Source organism: Macrobrachium nipponense, chromosome 48 (genome assembly GCF_015104395.2).
Source record: "Macrobrachium nipponense isolate FS-2020 chromosome 48, ASM1510439v2, whole genome shotgun sequence".
In the NCBI taxonomy this organism is placed as follows: domain Eukaryota; kingdom Metazoa; phylum Arthropoda; class Malacostraca; order Decapoda; family Palaemonidae; genus Macrobrachium; species Macrobrachium nipponense.
Window position 1 is genome coordinate 19,467,375 of NC_087223.1, and position 17,332 is coordinate 19,484,706.

General features: G+C 42.4%; 1 protein-coding gene across 2 annotated transcripts in view; it reads left to right on the forward strand.

The window, feature by feature from the left end:
- The first annotated feature begins 2,957 nt into the window (after positions 1-2,957).
- Positions 2,958-17,332, forward strand: part of LOC135205085 (elongator complex protein 2-like) — a 38,605-nt gene continuing 24,230 nt past the window's right edge. Inside the window, exons 1-3 of one of the 2 annotated variants that reach the window (XM_064235379.1) lie at positions 2,958-3,122; positions 13,898-14,090; positions 15,473-15,595. In XM_064235379.1, coding sequence (XP_064091449.1) covers positions 3,003-3,122; positions 13,898-14,090; positions 15,473-15,595 — 436 coding nt within the window. In that variant the 5' untranslated portion in view covers positions 2,958-3,002. The remainder of the gene's footprint in view (positions 3,123-13,897; positions 14,091-15,472; positions 15,596-17,332) is intronic. The other variant, XM_064235381.1, reaches the window with a different exon arrangement.

Below are 17,332 nucleotides of genomic sequence, written 5' to 3' on the forward strand. Positions count from 1 at the left end.
CTTCCCCGTCCATTTAAACGGGACGGGAGAGACGGTTGATTTACCGTCACGGTTAGACAGAGCGAAGAGACAATTAATTGTGAATAATTAATGCGCCTGGCGCGGGTTAAACAGATGATTTCTGGAGGATATGTTCGTGTTTATGTTGTGTTTTTCGATGTATGGATCTAGGTTTTTTGGCGTCCGTCGACCGTTTGGCAGTTTTAAAAAGCGGAAAATGTACAATTATATATTCATAAAGCATTAAGAACTCCCAAACTATTATTTAAAATATTAGTAACGCCCCAACCGTGTCCGAAACAATTACGTAAAGGGCACGCGAACATACCCAGACCTATCCCACTTAAAGTTTAAAACCCAGGAAGAAGAGTCCGCCATAGATCGAGTATTTATTTCTCTTTATCTCGCAGTGAAATGGCCCCATTTATCACAGGGCAAGACTGGTAATCAACGCGGGTCACGTAAGGCCATTAAAAGCATACCCGAGGTCTGTTTCGTTTATTAAATGCCCCAGAAATGCGGTTATTAACGGCAATTTGTCTGTCGACCGAAATCAGGCGTTGTTTCATATATTACGATGGTGACGTCATTGGAGACCTCACGTGCTGTTCGATTGCTCTGACGCTTGGCTTCGTTTAGCTTTTTAATGCAATATATTTGATTATTTACTTGTCCATTGTGATATATTAAATATATTTATTGATATAATATACCTGAAATTAATTCAGCAGGCGTAAAAACACTCTATAAAGGTATAATGGTCGAGAATGAAGGCGATGCCAGAGTTAGCGCCAATCTTCCGGACGATGTAAAGTCCAGGTGTCGTTCCGGTGTGGCGCCTATTTTGATGGGCTCTGAGAGAGAGAGAGAGAGAGAGAGAGAGAGAGAGAGAGAGAGAGAGAGAGAGAGGGGGGGGGGGGTTGGGCACGATTCTCTCTGTATACATATGAATATTTTTAATAATTGAATATGTATCCTTGTTGAAAATAGTCCTTATGACGTCTTGAGAAATTGTTTAAAATGTCTGTTTTTTTTTTTTTTGTTTTTGCGCATATATTCGCTCTTACCGTCGAATTTATAATACGAAAAGGTGTATAATTTGAAGTATATTTTATTTTCATTCATGTGCGAGAAGAAATGTACAAAAATAAACAAGAAAGCGCCAAAAACATACGACGCGAATCTACCATTATTGACGAAAGTCAAAATATTATAGTATATATATGGCGGGCCACCTGGTACCCAAAAACACGAGATATGGCCCCTGATAGGTGGTGGTTTGGCCTTAATGACGTCACATTGTTCGCGCGTCGTTAGTGGCTGCTTATCAGGTGTTTACATCTTCCCGTTTTCTGTTGGATCTTTATCAGAGTGACCCATACCCCTATTCGCAATCGGCATAAAATTGGCCTGCGGAATATTTTGGGTTTGGCCCACTGGGTTGTATATAGACGTCATGGGTTGATTAGCCAACATCTGGGTGTTGGTCTGTGTCTGTGTGTATCTACACATGTTCTATACACTAGCAAACAAATTGGTTTGCTTAGATGAAAGTTTTATATTCATGTTACCTCTATGCAATTGATAAACAGATGGAAAGAGGGAGAGAGAGTGTGTTGTTGTTCATTTAATGATTGAATACTCTTGAATGAGCACGAGCACGCTCATATACTATATGTACATTTGGAGGTCTGCATTGATTCAGTATTCACACATTAAACTTATCTATTCACATATGTCTATCCGGCAGAAAGTCTCTGAAGTTATGAATGTCTGGAGATACCTATACTACATTGACAGTAGCACTTATATGTGATTTGGAAAGCGTAGATATTTATATTGAAGAACAATTAACAGAGTTCATGCAACGAAATAGTATATTGAAGCTCCACTGGGATGTAATGTGAACTACTGTTTTTGTCATTTTCATTAGCTTGTTAAATTCTAATATGAAAAAAACTTTCTTTTATGAGTTTTTTTTTATTTTTCTACAATTTTCTTGGTCCTTTTATCATTCATTCCACTGTCTAAAGGAATTATAGGTTGCTCCAAGAGCGTGACCCCGTGCTGGTATAAGGCGAGCTAAATCTTTTCCATCTAAATCTATATAACTAAACATCTATAGGGAATCAGCCTTCCAACTTCTAAGTCCATTCTCAAGGATCATAATTCCAATTTTATAGACCGAAGTCTACTCTCACTTATCAGTACATCATATTACCATCGAAAGTTAAGCAGTATTGTACCTGATTGATATAATTCTCTAGTATTTATTTACAATTACCCGATAATGATTATAAAGAATTACACGTCATTATAATGTATTATTTTTCAAAAATGTCATTGTAAACTCACTCTAGATCAATTTCAGAAGTTTATTCTCACTTATCAATTGAAAATTTAGCAATATTGTACCTGATTGATGTAATTCTTTTAGTATTTTATTTTACAATTACCCGATAATGATTTTAAAGCATCATATCTGATTATAATATATTATTTTTAAAAAAATGTAACTGGAAACGTGCTCTCTAGATCAACTTCAGATCAGTTGTTTACATTGTGCAATACCTTTTAAGGCATCGAGTCGTCTACAGCGTACAGTTTAGTCACTACGCGAAAGATATAAATGACAATAAAATACATTATCTAATGAAAATATGCATGTTAAGGGAATAAAAACACCAAAAATAATTACTTTAACATTATAATATACTATTTTTTAGGTTAATAAGCTTAATTACTTAAAACAAGTTATTTGATACAGTTTAGTGAGTACGCGAAAGATATGACGATAAAATACATTATCTAATAAAAAATATGCAGATTTCGAGAATAAAAACATAAAAAATTAACTATTTAAACGTTATAATATACTATTTTCCATGTTAATCGCCTGAATCACATAGAAATAAGGTTATTTGACACACTTTAGTTGCCTATTTGTATGACGCAAACGCTCCGCGTCCTTAAGTGACGTCACAATCCACAAACACTAAAGCATGAAGTCCTCCGTCAAATACCTATCTTCGGGTGTAAATCAGACACCCAGGTGTATTGATTGGTGTGGAGACACAGTGGCTTATGCGGCGGACACAGGAATAATATTATATAACCCTAAGGTGAGTATTTTAGGGTTTAATTAAGGGTTAAGGGCGACTTGAAATATGGGGTCATGGCTGGCCATTTTGACAAATGCTTATGATCGACATTATTATTTATTATTTTATATATTTTAACATTTTGCTTAATTTTTTTAGTTATTCTGCATAATTTCCAAATTTAACACCATTTTTTCCCTTTAGAGTTACGTTTTCTCTCATGGGCATGGCCCCCACCTGTCAAGGCAAACTGATTATTTTTTATAATGTATTTTGTTCATGAAACTTACTGTCAGATATATATATAGCTGTATTTTCTGAAGTCCGACAGAATTTTAAAAACTTCCGACACACGCAGTGGTCGGCCAGGTGGTTAGTACCCATTCCCGCCGCTGGGAGGCGGGTATCAGGAACCATTCCCATTTTCTATCCATAATTTTTCTGTCGCTGGTGCAGAAAACACCTGTTTTCAGTACCTCCGTCCTAGGATTTTGGAAACTTCATTGCCGCTAAGTATCCTAATTGTCTTTTGATTTATTTACTTGGATTTGTGGGATTTGTGGCTAGGCATACGCTATCTTAAATTGATTTGAATTTGATTCATTTTTGCATAAATATCTGAATCTAGTTAGGCTAGTTTCAGACGGGGTTGTCTGCAAAGATAGGGTGTGGCTACCGAAAGCTTCGGTAGATCCGCACTTGGTATGTATGAGGGTATGGGACTTGCTTCTTTGTTGAGATTTGTCATGTAAGGAGTGTGAGACTGTCTATTGTAAGAGACGTTGATCGTATGTCCGCAATAATCAGGTAACTGTTAATTCCGAAGGAAGACGTATGATTCGTATGTACGCAATTAATCAGTAAACATGTCTAATCCGTAGATTTATTTGTAATGTCGTATGTAACGGGCATAATAGTACAGTCTGTCGTGAAGTGCTACCTTCCTGTGAACTTTATTTGCCTTAACCCTGTAAGTATGGCTAGGGTATGAATATGCCTACGGGCCGAGGTGAATCGCTCTATTGCTGTGAAGCTACTTCGTAATTGTTAGGGTCCTAACCTTGAGTGTTGCCCTTGGGCCCTACAGTGCTGTAGAGGAATTACTCTTTGTCTTTCGATTCGTATCTTAGAATCGAAAGTGCTTGCTTTTAGAGTAAAAGTGAAGGTAGCAGTGCAGTGATACCCCTTGTGTAGTGGAGGGTGCGTCAGATCGGCCTCGTTTCGCCTCTAGGCCGGGACCTCTGCTTGACTCCCAGGACCCGGGGAGGGAGCATGTCGAAAAGCCTAAGGAGGGTTACAAGGAACCCCCACCGATCTGGCGTGCCTTCGGCAGTTTCTGATGAAAATCCCCAGACTGCCAAAGTGCGTGCGCGTGCACGAATCCTGAAAGATTGCTTCTCGTCCTCCGAAGCGTCCTCCCCATGCAGGGGTTGGAGCTTTCGGAAGGACTCGCGCCCTCTAAATAGAAGCTTTATAGAAGAGGACGCTTCACGTCCTCTCTCTCTCTCTCGTTATGCGTTTCAGTGAGAAGTAAGAAGGCGAACGTCGCCTGAACTCGTGTCCGTCTTTCCACCGAGAAATACGTAAAAGAAGTCATAGTAGCAGGAAGCTTTTGAGAGCGGAACGCCCGGGACGCTCGCATGGACTCCAGGCGCGCGCGGGGCACGCAAGTGCGCGCCAGAACGCCGAGCGCCGCTCCAGTGACGCCGAGCGCGCTCCAGTGGACGCCGACGCGCGTCAGTGGACGAGGCGCGTTCCAGTGGACGCCGAGCGCGCGCCAGTGGACGCCGAGCGTGCACCAGCGCACGCAGGTGTGTCGCCTGGGCTGAACGTTTCTGTTGAACTCTTCAAGCTCTTGTTTCAGATATGGGCCTAAAGAATGTTTACCTCTACCTCCGGTGATACCTTCTACCTCACCTGCAAAGAATGTGAAGTAGGCAGTGCTTCGGAGGAAGTTAAAGTGAACAGACAACTTCTTCTTCTTCGAAACCCAGCAAGACATCGGGTTTCGTGAATTCAAGAGGTCTCTGTCAATTAATATTGCTTTTCGCATAGGTGGATGGAGTTAAGGAAAGCTCAAGGGAAGATCTCGTTTGCTCTACCGCAACCTTTGCCATTCGGCCAATAAATTTAAGTTGCCACTACCGCAGTCAAGACTTTGCGATAAGGCAGTTACGGGTTATGTAAGGCTCGATGTCCTGGCACGTCAGGACTCTCGGCAACGTTCAGTGGGATTCTTGCAAAGGCACTCATCAAAAGGACGCTCTTCAGGAAAGCGCAAGACAGGACTTCCTTTGCCATACTGCCAATAAATTTTAAGCTTTAGCAGGCATTAGTTGTGATACGGGAGAGGAAGCTGGTTGGAGAGTTTCTTCCTCTTCCCAGGATAATTTTGCAAGCTTTTTAGCCCATCTGAAGGGTTTTTCAGATGATAGATTTGTTAGTTTCTAGTCGGGACTACGCTGCCGAATTGAACATCGTCGTTCTACCTGCCGTAAGCCCAGTCTCTTAACAGATTCTTGCCCCTTCCTCGTTTGAGACGGGAATCGAAAAAATTAAATGCTTGACTCCCTGGATTACGTTTTGTCAATTCAGTGACTTTCCCCCATTGACAATATACTTTCGTTTTGTCAAGTAAGTGGGTATCCCCTCATTGACAAAAATATCTCTTTGTCCCGTAAATGGGTTAGTTCTCATTGACAAAACATCTCATTAACTTGATATTGCGTAAGCGAATAAGCTCTTATTGACAAGATTCGGAAGAGCTCTCTTCGTCATTCGCAGACTCGTACAAGAAATAGACTTGTAGACTACGTCAATGAACGCTTATGTCCAGTAACATAAGAAGCTTGAGCTGACTGCTTAGATTCTCTTAAGTTTTGTTCATGAAACTTGCCTGTCAGATATGTATGTAGCTGTATTTCCGAATTCAGCTATATATATGTCTGCCAGGTAAGTATGAACAAACTTTATTGTGATATAATTTCATATTTGCCTTGCGTTATTTTACTTCTGGTTGTTCAAGTCATATACAGTAAGTCCTCGGGTTACGCTGGTCTCGACTTACGATGTTTTGTGGTTACGAACGCGCCCCCATAAAAATATAAAAAATAATATATTTTGCGTCGTTCCGTCTTACGCGGTTTAGCGTCGTAAGCAACGTAAACAAACGCGAAACTAGTTTCCAGGCGCACGGCGAAGAATACGCTTTGTGGGGGAGAGGACGGCGTCGCTTCGCTACGCTCAGTCCTCGCCCATACGCCATTTTGGTTGTTTACACTGCTCTCTCTCCTCGTGTTGTATCGTTTTTGTAACTTTTTGCTCTTGTTATGGCTCCCAAGCGCAAGGCGGACTCTTTGATGGTAGTGCATCGAAGAAAAGAAAGGCCATCACCATGGAAACTTAAAGTGGACATTATAAAGCGATCCGAGAAGGGAGAAACGCAACAAACATTGGCCGCTCGCTTGGCCTTAGCCGTTCGACCGTTGCTACCATTATCAAAGATAAAGAGCGCATCGTTGAACATGTGAAAGGATCTGCTCCTATGAAAGCGACAGTGATAACTAAGCAGCGTAGTGGTCTAATAATTGAATGGAAAGGTTATTGGGTGCTTTGGTTGGAAGACCAAAATCAACGGCGTATCCCCAGTCAGCCTTATGGTGATTCAGGAGAAGGCGAAAAGATTGTTTGAAGCGTTGAAAAAAGAAAAGGGGGAAGGAAGTGAAAGTGAAGAGTTTGTGGCTAGTAGGGGTTGGTTTATGCGATTTAAGGCTCGGGCCAATTACCATAACCTTAAATTGCAAGGTGAAGCTGCTAGTGGGGATGAGAAAGCAGCGAGTGAATTTCCTAAAGCGTTGTCTGAGATAATTAAGGAGGGGGTTATTCTGCTCAGCAAGTGTTTAACGTAGACGAGCAGGTTTGTTTTGGAAGCGTATCCTAACCGCACTTACATCGCCAAGGATGGAGAAGTCGCACCCGGTCATAAAGCCAGCAAGGAGAGGCTAACTTTACTTCTTGGGGTAATGCTGCTGGCGACTTCAAACTGAAGCCCTTGTTGGTGTATCAGGCTGAAAATCCAAGGGCACTCAAGGGCATTTGGAAGGGTCAACTACCAGTAATTTGGAAGTCCAACAAGAAGGCATGGGTGACACTTGCAGTGTTTGAGGACTGGTTCGTAAACCATTTTGTTTCCAAGTGTGGAGCGGTATTGCGCCTCCAAGGGTATCCCCTTTAAGGTGTTGCTAGTGCTGGACAATGCCCCTGGACACCCTGCCCAGCTGGAGGACTTCAACCTAATGTCAAGGTGGTTTACCTTCCACCTAATACCACGGCCCTTTTACAGCCTATGGACCAAGGAGTGATTGCTTCGTTCAAGGCCTACTACCTACGAAGGACAATTGCTATGGCTTTACAGGCAACTGAAAACCAAGAAGGACTTGACTCTGAAGGGACTTTTGGAAATCCTACAACATCCTTGATGCTGTAAAGAACATTGCTAATTCCTGGGAGGAGGTTAAGCAAACAAACACTGAATGGTGTCTGGAAGAAAATTTGTCCTCAATTTTGTGAATGATTTCCATGGGTTGAGGACACAGTTCAGTAGTTGTCAAGAACGTTGTTGCCCTGGAGTAAGGAAATCAATTTGGAGATGGAGGTTGATGATGTTACAGAGCTGCTGGAGTCTCATGGCGAGGAGTTATCTGTGAGGACCTGATACAACTGGAGAAGCAGATAATAGAGGAAGAAGAAGCACCCACCCCAGAGCCTAAGGCTTTCACAAGGCAGGACTTGATAAGAGGTTTTGCAGAGTTGCAGCAAGCCGTTGTCAACTTTTTGAGGCTCAGGATCCCACTTGGACAGGTTCACTAGGGTTTCCAGAGGCGTCATGGATTTGATGCAGTGTTACAAGGAGATCTTGGATGAAAGAGGTCGCTCTCTGTTCAGACTAACCTGGGAGCAGTATTTTAAGAAGGTAGAGAGGCCTGCAGAAGATCCTGTACCCTCTACTCAGCTGCCTCTGCTAATCCAGCACCTTCTGAATGTTCTGCTAACCCAGATCACCTGCCCCAGTTATCTCCAGCACATCTGTAGTTCTGCCTCACCTAAAGACTCACCTGCCCCAACATCCCACTACTAGTATGTTCTGCCTCACCTCAAGAATCACCTGCCTCAGCATCTCCAGTACTATATGTTCTGCCTCACCTCAAGAATCATCTGCCTCAGCATCTCCAGCAACTTCTGGAGGTTCTTTTCTCTTCACTAACCTCCCCAGTCTCTCCAGCACCGCAGCTTCCTCTCCAGTATGCAAGCCAATCAAACTAATAAAGGTAAGGTGAATTGTTCTCTCGTTGTTATTGATAGGTATTTACATTAAATCATGTGGTATTTTTCAATGTTCCGACTTACGCTGAAATTCGTGTTACGATGCATCGTAAGAACGGATCAACGTCGTAACTCGAGGACCCCCTGTACGCTTGCTGTAGTTACCTCTTCGGATGGCAACCGAGAGGTCTATTGTCTATTTTAAGGACATTTAATCGTTACTCCCTGCAGCTTCCAGGAGTTTCCGATTTATCTTTTACCGTTGTATGGTAGTGTTCTGACGACACAAACGCATCTATATATTTAGCGTTTTCTGTTTCGCTAAATATACCAGCTTGAGAGTCTTTCGGCTCAAAAAATAACGGACCTATTTTCTTCGTAGAATAGGGTAGCTGGCAACCCAGACATAAAGTTAGAGATGACGTTCGTAAGCTGCTGGCTGCTCTGTCACGCTGTGTCTGTCTTCCAGTCCAACCGAGCCGTAACAGATCGGCGCTGTCATGCGCCTTAGGTTACGTCTCTCTCTCCTGCGGGATTGACTGACTAACCGTATCTCTGTGCTGGCGGTTTCGTCTCTCCTGCGGGATTGACTGACTAACTGTAACTCTGCCCTACAATCACGGACTTTAGCCTAAGATTGAGGGGATTTCTTACGTGAATGAATAAACGTTGCATTCGTTTGCCTTACTATGTTCAACAGAGTTTATCTCTTAATCCTTTCGGTGCTCGTTACCGCACGGTATAGAACTACGAGTCTACCGCAACATTGCACTTTCATATGCTCTCTGCTTAGGCAAAGCGCAGCCTTATTAGGGAAGTAAGCATACTCGGGGAGGGAATGGATGAGCTTGCTGGGGACCATTTCCTTCCTGAAGAAGTTTGTTTCCCCGAATAGACTGCAATTCGACCACAGTTTTTTTTCCTACCGGGAAACTGAAATATTATTCAGATCTAGGAATGATTCTGAACATCTCTCAGTGCGTTTATCACCTGAGGTGATAGAAAGAAGGTGCCGGACATCTGGATAGGGGTTTCAGATGTCCTGGATCTTAATCTGAAAGAAGTAAAAGCGATTCGGTAGTCCCTCCAGTCCTCGTAACGAGTTTTGGGAACCAGTGGTCCAGATCAACTCTGATATTCCACAGCTCTCTCATATCTAAGAAGTATCTTCTCTCGGTCCCTGTTCGAGTTTACGAGAAAGCCTATTATAACAACAGGCGTAGAATGTAAACGATCTCTAGAGGTTCGTTACCGGATTGCGAAAGTCCGTACGGAATCGTCTCGATCGACGGCAGCAACTATTGACTTCGAGTGGAATCTTTCTTTAGAAGTAAGTTGAGAGTTGTGGAGACGTTTAGGGACGCCCTTTCATTCTTCTCTTCGATATGTTGAGGACGAAGAGGCTTCTTCTTCTCTCTCCCTTATTCTCGATCCGGGATCGGTACCATTATACGCCATCCTATGATATTGAACGGGGATGGATATTTAGTCTCTCCCCTTTTTTCAATCGCTTAGGAAATGTAATAAGAGGGATTATGACGTCACAGGAGCGACAAATGACGCTGATCGCCCCATGTTGGCCTTCAGGATCCTGGATTCACAGAGGTCACATACTTCCTAGTTCACTTTCCAAGGACCTTTTCCGAGAGAGTCGGTTCTACTCTAACTCGAAAGGTACCTATAACCTCTCCGCTCTGAGTCTTGACTACGTTCAGGCTATCGAGATGTTGGACAGGAATAAGATTACCGTCTTCCATTTCCGTCTGAAGAATGGATAAGCTGGCAGTCACAACTATTAAAGAATACGCAAATATGTTGTTGACGGCCTTTGGGCTCAGAGATTTGCGTCTGTCAAACAACAAAAGCCCTTCACGATCTTTGAGTTCTGTGGAATCTCGAACCTCGCTCACCATACTTTTTGTCTCACCTGTTTTCTCGGAGTCAGGACACTCGTGCGAGATCAGGCGACATATAGTAGCCTGAGTTTCTTGTTGACGAAGTCGGTTGCGTTTATACACCCCCGATGATCGTGTAACATGAGACCAGGTTGGACTGTCAGGCATTCTTCCTTCGGGACTGAATCGCCTTTTTGCTCCTCGCTCCTTTCTCCTGGCACCAGAAGCTCGAGTCAGGGAGTTGATTCGCTGACGACGTTGGGTTGCGTTGATACACCCCCAAGGTTTGCTTAGATTGAATCGCCCAGGCAGTCCAGACACTCATCCTTCAGCGAAGAATAGTGCCTTATGGTCTTCAGGGTAACAGCCTTGCTGTCCTTGATTCGTCTGACTGGTCAACTGGTCGGTCACCTGACTTTAGTACAGACGGACTGACTGTGCATGTCCAGATCGAAGCTTTCAATATGGAACTTAGACGTAGTCTGAAGTTCTTGATGTCAAAGCATTCGAACCTCTCCTACCTGTTAACTTCTTGCATGATCAGGAAGGTGGCCTTCTTCTAACCACCCTAGATACGACAAAGAGGGTTAGTGAGATTTTAAGCCATCGTCACAAGTTTTGGCTTTAGAGAACACAAGGCGGTGTGCTCTCTAACCCTTCCGTTGTGGCCTAAGAATGGTAACCCGTTTTGTCCTTGGGCCAGGAGCTTGGAAGCAAGGATGGCACAGTTAGTGGGCAGGAGCCAGAGAGAGTCCTGTGGCCCTGTCGGGTCTCTCAAGTTTTATCTACATAAAACTCAAGAAAAGTCGAAGTCAATCGGGCAATCTGCAGTGTTCCGAAAAAAGACCAGACTTGCCCATATCGAAGAACAGCCTGGCTTTAGTGTTAAGGAGTTCTTTCAAAAATGCTCCTTCATTGTGTTTGCACAAAGATTTGAAATCTTTTATCTGAATGCTCACGAGGTGAGGGCGCGGCCTCGGAAGCATTTTCAACAGAGCATGGCACTCAGCAACATCCTGAGTACCATGTTTTAGCGAAGCACTCTGGTCACTTCACACTCCCTGCGAGATGTTGAAGATGGCATATGAGATCTGCTGCTCGCTAGGGCCATACGTGTCTGCAGACACAATCTTGGGGGCAAGAAGTACCACTCATCCTATCCTGTAGAAAATGGTTAGGAAGAGCTCTTAATTTAGTTGTTGAGTCGCCGACAACGGCGACTTCTTAACTCTTAAGCCTTAGTTAACACACCTTAACTTTGGCTAGGTTGGTCAGGTGGTGATATATATATATATATATATATATTTATTTTACTTCTAGCCCTCATGGTATGGTCAATATGGTCTAGTCACGTCGTGGTCTCGCCCCTGTTGACAGATCATCTGGAGTGCACCAGCTATATAGGTCTCTACATCGCTGGCAACTCTAGTAGCACAAGCAGACTTACGTGGCAGTAACCACGAAGCCAGCTATGCTAACAGGTGGAACCAAGATGTAAATCATCTGCATGCATTTGTTTCCCAAAGTCCTTCTATTCTGTCCTTCCCACCTCCAAAGGTGGGATTCAGCTTATATATATACTGACAGGTAAGTTTCATGAACAAAATGATATTGTTATGATACAATAAAGTTTGTTCATACTTACCTGGCAGATATATATCAAGTACCCACCCACCTCCCCTCAGGGGACAGTGGAAATAAAATTATGAATAGAAAATGGGAATGGTTCCTGATACCCGCCTCCCAGCGGCGGAATGGGTACTAACCACCATGCCGACCATGCGTGTGTCGGAAGTTTTTAAAATTCTGTCGGACTTCAGAAAATACAGCTATATATATATCTGCCAGGTAAGCATGAACAAACTTTATTGTATCATAACAATATCATTTTTTATAGTATATTTTTTTTATCTGGTTTGTTAATAACTTGGACTTATTTTGTATAATGCCCATTTAAGCATCCAGTGGCCCGAACCACCTAATCTGTATCGGCTTTGCATAAGCTAGGTAGGTAGCTATGTCAAAATGATTGCCTTGATTGGTCTTTTATTAAATTTTAGTTGTATCTTGTGAGCTATTTCTATATTGACGACGATTTCCAATATCTATTTAAATAATATTATAGTTACCCATACCCTGTGGTTTGTGTGGCAATATGACATAGGCTAAGCTAGTACACGGGTATGTCGTCAAAGCTAGCACAGGCAGTCCCCGGGTTGCAATGGGGTTTTCGTTCTTGAGACGCGTTGTAAGCTAAAAATCGTCGTAAGCCGGAACATCGTCAAGAAAAACCCTAGAAAACCTTACTTTCAATGCTTTGGGTGCAATAAAACTATGTAAACTGCATTCTTATGGCATTTTTCATCAAAAAATCTTCAAATATGAGGTATTTTGTTTGGCATTTTTGGTGTCATATTTTCATCTGTCAGATGAGCGCGTAGGCGTTGTAACCCTGGAAATAATTGAAAAGCGTCGTAACCTCGGAACGTCATAAGCGAAGACCATCGTAACCCGGGGACTGCCTGTACATGGGTATGTCATCACCTAACCTAATTTAGGGAGTGGCGTCTGGCATGACTCCACTGAATAGCCTCTTGTAATTTGTTTACCGTAAGGCTGTGAAGATGATCTAGTGTTACTGGAAAGTTTGCTCAGTCGAATGTGGTTAGTATTCTGGTTGACCACAGTACCAAATGTGTACTGAAGGGTCACTTATAACTGTTAGCTTACCTGTGCCTTTTCACAAATTTTCCCCGCAGAGTATTGTAGTTCCTATGATACCCATAAATATTCATCGTATTTTTCAAGATTCACTCATTCCCATTTAGTATGTCTAAATTCTTCTTCATGATCAGTCACTTGTGATATTTTGGCATATAGCCTAAGACAGGTCTTAGTCACCCAGTGACTACTTAAGGCATCGAGAGGAATATGTTAACTAAGAAAACTTCTTCATATTGACATTTAATCCTTCGTTATAGACAGCCATTGCCCTTCTGAAGGTATTTCTGAGAAAATGTGGGAGGATTCTGAAATGACCCGTAGACTTGTCAATGAGAAAAAGCCGTTTTAATGGGAGTGGAGAAAGTAGTAGGAAAAGGGAATAAATTAAAGTCATACTTTAGCCTCATTTACTTTTGTTAGAAGAGTGCAGTAGGAATAGATCATTTTGACTGCAAAAGAGAAAAACACAAATAGCATCAGCATAGTGAAATAGGCTAATGCACGAAGTGAATTATGCTTTCACCGTTTAATGATAGTTTTTTATATATGGCCTCCGAAGAAAGATAATTGCTTATTAGTTATGGTCAGCAAGAAATTCTCTGGTTCTGGTGCAGACTTGCAAAAGTTGTGTGACATTAAGGTTTAGTAACACTTGGCTGCCTTATATAAGTCATTTTATGGAAGTATAGCTTGTAGCAATCATTCTTCTTCTAGCAATCTCCAGCGAAGGGGTTTCTTATCATCAATTGTAATATATGCAATAATTACTGCATTTGACTGGGCATAATTGACTAAAAAAAGTGGCATATTTGTATCAGGTTAACAGAAATGTTTAAAAGTTTTTATCAATCCCAGGTCAGTAAAGTTGTGGGAGCCTCTCCAAAAATACACAAGAATAAGGTTACTTCAGTGCGATGGATCCAGCCAGACTCATCAACTGGCCAGACATTTTTAGTCAGCACAGGAGCAGATTCATCAGGTTTTGTATGGACTGTTGGCAAGGAAGAAGTCGAAGGTCTTCGTACGCTGCAGTACATTGCAACTTTAGGTAAGACAGTTTCTCTCTGCCGTGATGAAAGAACCAACTTAACGTTATCCTACAGTAAGCTCTGTGTCTGTTTGTTTAAACATTAGAATACCAATTTACATTTTCATCATATTGTCATGGGATTTTTTAGGTTTTTCTTTTAATCTTCGAGTTCAGAACTCATTAAAAATTAAGTGACTGCTGCATTGGATATTCTATTAAAAAGTATTCAGATTAGTGACTCGCCAAGTTAAAACTTTTGTTCAGACATAAATCATTATAAATAATCCCTTACCCCCATTCCCACTTAGCCACCAAAATGTTTGAGTCAATAAATATAAACATGTCATTTCATCTACGTAATAGTACGACTGACCTTTGAAACAAATCAGTTGTCTTTATCAGATGATACTATAGTTTTCACAAAAGAATTGTATTCTCTTAAGGTTATTGAAAATCCTTTTGTATGACGTTAAATTTTTCATTTCACAATTTATATAACCCCATCATAATTTAGATAAGTTGGAGCATTGATTATGTATGTTGGTGCCAGTGTACCTCGACTTACGGCTGGGGATCTGTTCCAGCTCTGCGCCCTAAGTTCATTTCTGCCTTAAGTCAGTTGTAAGCGCTATCAACTTGATGCCTTTTTTTGCCATTAGCATAATCAACGGCACTTACGGTGCCATAACTTGGCACTGAAAAATCACATTACGATCGAATCGCCTTAAGTTGGTGAGACCGTGAGTCGAGGACGCACTGCATTAGGGCAAATAACGCTGAAGAAGCAGCCAAGGCTAGAATTTCTGTGACCGGATCAAAATAACTATTCATGTCAGCGATTTTTCATGTCTAAAACCCATCATTGTTTGTAACTGGTAAGCTCTGTAGGATAATGAATCGGGCAACATCAAATTAAGACTGTTTCTCGTATTAGAATTACTGTAGTCACATTTGTTAAATCAGTGGGGGTTTGATAAATAACCCACATTACATATTCTCAGAATGCCAAAAATTCAGAGCATCAATTACAGTTAAATCAATTTTTTTATTGTCCAATTTCAACAAAGAGTAAAACCAATCGTTAGATTTTTGAGGATTTTGTACTTAAGGAATAATATACAATATATATACGGTATATATTAATGATAAATCCGTCTTGCCAGCCTTGTGATGAATAATGTTAACTTGGCGGTCTGGTTGAAATAATAATCATGATAACAATATAAAAGTAATCAAGCTGTCATATTTTTTTATCATTAACTGGCTCCAATATTTACTTTTCAATAAAAAATATGAGTATCATTGAGGCAACTACTATTTGAATTGAAATGGTCCCCAAAGGTCTCATTAATCTACTTTATAATAATCATAATAATAATGATTTTATTTTATATTTCTAGAGCACTACGAAGTCGCAACTATGTCTGATGGGTTGGTTATTGACGTTGCTGGAGAGGAGAAGCTTCTGATTGTAACGGCTGCCTCTGAGGTGGTCTACTGTTGGATTGTCTGCCCGGTGACAGGTACAGTTTTAGAATTGTAGTTACGCCTTGTAGTCACATGCTTGCTCTTGCCAAGAATCCTAATTTCCCCAGGACACACAACTATCTCACATACCTCTCAGTTCAAGACTGCATGGTACATTTTATGAGATTGCTGAATACTGTATCATATTCATCCATTGAAACTGATCTTTCTGTTTTGCCATAGCTCAATTTTTGTAGTTTTGTACATGAACTTCCTGCCAGATATATACTTAGCTTATGTCTCTGACGTCACGACAGAAAATTCAAAAACTCGCGGCACACGCTACAGGTAGGTCAGGTGATTCTACCTTACCCGCCGCTGGGTGGCGGGTGTAAGAACCAGTCCCCCTTTCTTGTCAGATTTTTTTCTGTCGCCGGCTGGACAACACCTGTTGTTCAGTCTTCACGATAGTTAGATTCTTTCTCGTTGCCGACGAATTGGATTTTGGTGAAGTACCCTTTGTTTGTTGGCTTGGCTTACGCTTTTGGATTGTTATTTGGATTTTCTTTTGGATTGTTTTTTGAATTAATAATCATGGATGGATTCTGGAGGTTAAGAAACCCTTCTTTTTTATTTAGAGTTTGCTCAGTGAGTGACTGTAATGTGAGGTTCCAAAAGGCTGCTTGGATCCTCACTCCATATGTATGGTTTGTAGGGGGAATGAATGCTCTTTTGTTAACCCGTGTAAAGAGTGCGAGAGTCTAGATGAAGATGGATGGAAGGCTCTATCTTCTTATTTAAGGAAGTTGGAGAAGGATAGGGCGTGTAAGGCGTTCTTCAAGGTGAGCTCAAGTAGCTCTAGAGTCAGTGAAATGGGACGTTGAGAACCCTGTAGCAGAAGTAGTTCCTTCTCTTGTTTCAGCCCCTGCGCCCAGCTTTGAACCCGAAGATTTGTTTTCGGAAGTTGCTTGGCCGGGAGAGCCTCGATCATGGAGTAATGTAGAGCTTCGCTCGCTCTCGACAAGGTAAGAGTGATAGTGCCAAGTTGTGCTCAGTGCGTGCCCCTAGTGCAGTGGAGGTGCGTCTGACCGGCTCACTAACGCTTCCAGGCCTAGACCTCTTCCAGACTCCGAGACCCAGTGGAGGAGGAAAGTCGAAAGCCGCAGGAAGGTTAGGGAGAACCCCCACCGGTCAGGCGTCCCCTCAGCAGATCCTGTTGCTTGTTCCCAGGCTGCCTTGGATCGAGCCAAGAAGGAGTTATTGCGCCAGTATTTCTCGTCATCTTTGTCGCCTTCTCCTAAGCGTAGATGGAGCGCCTCGGAGTCGTCTCGCCCTCCTCAAGAGGCCCTGGAAAGCCACCTTGCGCCCTTCCTTCCAGCCCCGAATCCTTCGCGGAGGAACCAGAATGGAACGCAAGAGAGCCAAGAGTTCTTCTATTTACGCTTCTCCTGTTCGGTCTCGGACTACGTCTCCTGTAGAGGAATTCAAGAGGTCTCCTGCACGCATCTTGGCGGGTCTGCAGGCACAGATTTGCGGCTTTAGCAGATTCTATTGCCGGTCTTCTCATCGTCGGAAGGACGCCTCCTTCTGGTGAAGAAGTCAAAGAACGTCTCTTCTGCTCGCTCTCCTCCTGCTAGAGAAGTTATTGAGCCTTGTAGTAGGACGTCAGAAGTGCAGGCTGAAGTTCGGGATCTCTCTCCGGAGTAGGCTCTCCTCTCTCCCCAGCAAGAGTATTGAGCATGTCAGGCGTAAGGAGCCTGACAGCCGCTTTCCTCAGGATTTCCGCTCCTCTT